Source organism: Capra hircus, chromosome 15, assembly GCF_001704415.2.
Source record: "Capra hircus breed San Clemente chromosome 15, ASM170441v1, whole genome shotgun sequence".
NCBI classification, from domain to species: domain Eukaryota; kingdom Metazoa; phylum Chordata; class Mammalia; order Artiodactyla; family Bovidae; genus Capra; species Capra hircus.
Genome location: NC_030822.1, coordinates 763798 through 767843, shown reverse-complemented (window position 1 = coordinate 767843; position 4046 = coordinate 763798). Strand labels below are relative to the sequence as shown.

The window sequence follows — 4046 nt, the reverse complement described above, 5'->3', positions numbered from 1 at the left end:
CACCGCGGAGCCACCAGGAGAAGCCCTTTGGTGAAGCTTTGGTTCCTGTCCTGGCCATTTTCTGCCTTGCTCCTCTATCTTCTGCTACTGATTTGCAGAAGTTGTTCAGATACTCTGGATGTCAGTGTTTTCTCAGCTATAAGTGTTGTAAATATCTTCTTCCATTTGAGGGTTCTTTTAATTCTCATAGTGATGTCTTTTGAGAACCCAAATTCTTTACGTGTCCTAAAGTGGATGCTCACTCTTTATCACCGCAAGCGGCACGTGTTCTATATAGCGCATGGAGAACTGAATAGGTCCACAGAGCTGTCGCCTGCGTTTCAGTGGCCACAGTGATAGAACCGACCTGCTCGAACGACTCCCGTCGGAAACGTGGGTCATCTTCTCCCTCACGATGGCATGCAGAATTGCAGGCACAGAGCCTGCACAGAAAATAACTTCCCCGGCCAGCACCAAAACCCAAGCGCCAGAAAAGACGAGGGCAGATCTCTTAATAGAGCCTTTAACTGTGCTGTTATTTCTTCCAGAGATGCACCTGAAAAAGAATCTGTGACCCCATGGATCAGGGAAATCATACCAGAGTGAAAGAATTTATTTTCCTGGGCATTACCCAGTCCCGAGAGCTCAGCTGGGTCTTGTTCGTCTTTTTGTTCCTGGTTTACATGACGACTCTGCTGGGAAACCTCCTCATCATGGTTACGGTTACCCGGGAATCCCGCCTCCACACCCCCATGTACTTCCTGCTCCGTAACCTGTCGGTGCTTGACATCTGCTTTTCCTCCATCACAGCTCCTAAGGTCCTGGCTGATCTGCTCGCAGAGAGGAAGACCATCTCTTTCAACGGCTGTGTCTCTCAGATGTTCTTCTTCCACCTGCTCGGGGGAGCGGATGTGTTCTCCCTCTCGGTGATGGCCTTTGACCGCTACGTGGCCATCTCAAGACCCCTCCACTATCTGACTGTCATGAGTCGGGGGCGGTGCACTGCCCTCATCGTGGCCTCCTGGGCGGGGGGCTTCGTCCACTCCATCGTGCAGATCTCCCTGCTGCTCCCCCTCCCCTTCTGCGGACCCAACGTCCTGGACACTTTCTACTGTGATGTCCCCCAGGTCCTCACACTCGCCTGCACGGACACCTCCTCTCTGGAGCTCCTGATGATTTCCAACAACGGATTAGTCAGTTGGTTCATATTCTTCTTTCTCCTCGTCTCCTACACAGTCATCCTGACGATGCTGAGGTCCCACTCTGGGGAGGGCAGGAGGAAAGCCGTCTCCACCTGCACCGCCCACATCACAGTGGTCACCCTTCACTTCGTGCCCTGCATCTACGTCTACGCCCGGCCCTTCTCCGCCCTCCCCACCGATAAGGCCGTCTCCGTGACCTTCACTGTCATCTCCCCTCTGCTGAACCCCCTGATCTACACCCTGAGGAACCAGGAGATGAAGGCAGCCATGCGGAGGCTGAGGGGGAGACTCGGGCATTCAGAAAGGGTTTAGCGTCTGCGCGGACAAGATAATACCAGAATTCAGAGATAAACATTAGGGCTTCTCTGGCAGTCTCGTCATTCAATCCCTGGTCGCAGAGCTAAGCTCCTGAAAGCTGCTTGATGTGACCAAATATATATACGTACGCAGGAGAGGGGTCCATCTGAGCCAGTCCTGAAAGTGGGCTGTATTCCAGCCTTCAGTCCTACAGCCCCCACTAACTGCAAGGGAGTCTGGGGAATGTAATCTAGCTCTGCACCCAGAAAGAAGAGGCGCGATCATGAAAAACGGTGAGCGCCAGAAATCTCCTTGACATTTATGACTCATTGCTAAGAAATCACGATCGGATCAGAGTACAAGGACTTGTGTTAAGGAGTCTCTTAATACCTAGAAATGTTCACTGGGGGGAGTGCTGCACACTTGGAATGCACAGAGAACCTCACTGAAGTGAAAGAGACATGAGGTGAAGAAATCTAACTTTCCTGACCCAGGGATTGAAGCAGCGTCTCTTGCGTCTCCTGCTTTGGCAGGCAGACTCCCGGCCGGCAGCGCCACCCAGGAATGCCTGTTGGAAGCCGACATTCATTAATACAGAGGCTCCCAGAGAGATGAGTGTCTTCTTCCTATCGTCCTTTCCCCTGTCTTGCTCTACCACTGCCGGGGTGCAGCCCCGGTGGATCCAGGGTGATTCAAAGGTGGGGACGGAGTCGGCGTCCTCGGAAAAATACATATTTAATTACAGATATATAGAGAGATTAGAAACGGATAGTGCAGTAGGAAGATTAGTGGAGAAAAAGAGGCTGAATAACTTGGATTACGTGGAATAGCATCCATGCTCCAGATGGGAATGCAGCCAGAAAACCAGGGAGCAAGGAAGAACGACATGGGGGTATCAGTCTTTCCAGAAACTGATCAGATTTCTTTATTTTTAGGGTTTGCTTATATACCTTTTGTTACATATAGGGATGAATACAGGGTCACGTGGGGGTCAGCAGTCCTGACCTTTATCAAAATCAGGTACTTCACATAAATGTATTTAAAAAAAAGGTCTTAGGGATATTACATCATCTTCTGGCCATGAGCGAGACCTGCTGACATTTTATGATCCTTTCTTTCTGATAACCAAAAAACTTATTTCTTCCAAGCGTGTTTTTTCTTAAACCAGGCACCACCCTCCAAATAAAGTTACATTCCTATAGGATGAGGGTGTAGTGAGTTACAATCAAGAAAGGGATTTATTTAACCCAAGGTTAACATGATTAATCTTAAAGGTTAATACTTTTTTCTCCTATATGCTTAAAGGTTAATGCTTATTTCTCCTATATGATAGTTATATTCGTTATAAGGGCAGGGAACATGGAGATTTAGCAGCAAACATCAGCCCAACAAATGAAAATCCTTTCACCAATGTTCCCCTTAAGATCTATTTAGTCTTAAGATAGTGATAAAGTTACATTTTTACATAGCAAGGACACAGTGATTTATAACAAAGTACAGTGATCTATTACAAAAGAGAAAACCCATTAACTCAAAAAGTCTAGTATTGCTAACATCAAAAACTACTATATTTCCTTTGCTATATTCCAAATACATTGATTAATATATTCCCAGGTGCCTAAGGATATGGAGGCCTGGCAGCAATCATTGACTCAACAAGAAGAAAAAGCCCTATGCTAATTAAGACTCTCAAAATACTCCAAAACTCTCTGTGCTGTTTCTGGTTGAGAGGTAGTAAACAATCATGTGGCAGCAGTATGGATAATCCTGTCACACAAGCTAGTCTGTCAGCAGAGAGGTTTGACCTGAGACACCCTTGTCCCACCCAGAGCAGGGAATTAGCAGCAATTATTGACACAACAAATGAAAAACCCTCCACCAATATAATTCCTAACCAACCCACCATACTAATAATTTCCAACTCCCCAAAAGAATTCGCCTTTAATAAGTCTAAAACATCTCATGCCTCTCAGGCTGGGAGGCTGTAAACAATCACATGTGGCCGGACGAACCTATGCAGGCGGGCTAGATAACCTTCAGAGGAGTCCGTAAGCTGAAACACTCTTGTCACGCCCAGGAATTTTTATTGCCTTGGAGCTGCATGTTTACTCCTTCTCCGAGAGAAACGGTTATGGGGGAGAGCCCCCCGTAAAGTCAGAGGTGTAGGTGAGAGCATAAAACAGACTCTGGTTTGGGGGTAGATGCTCGGGAACAGGGGCTTTCCTGAGGCTTGATCACGCCTTTGCGTATGCCAAGCCTCCTTCCTCATGACATTTGCCATGGGTGGAGATCCTCAGGCTGGCCCCCAGCATATTACCACCACTCAAAAATGTTCTGAATTATTTTTCAATATTAGACATTCTTCCTCCAAGCATCCAAGTCCCAGTAAAGACACAAAGTGTCTTCACTCGGACCCATCTGTGGAGTAAACCCCCTGTACTGCCTGGCTCCACCTCTGCCCTGGTGCCACGGTGCCCCAGGCCCTCTGCACTTGTCACGAAGGTGTCCTTTCTTCCCCTTACTTCTCTGTTGGCTTTGCCTTGAGCAAAACTGCTATGACTGCGCAAA

General features: G+C 47.8%; 1 protein-coding gene across 1 annotated transcript; it reads left to right on the top strand.

The window, feature by feature from the left end:
• Positions 558-1493, top strand: LOC102175784 (olfactory receptor 4D9). Its single transcript, XM_005690354.2, has one exon. The coding sequence runs from the start codon at positions 558-560 to the stop codon at positions 1491-1493; it is 936 nt and encodes a 311-aa protein (XP_005690411.2).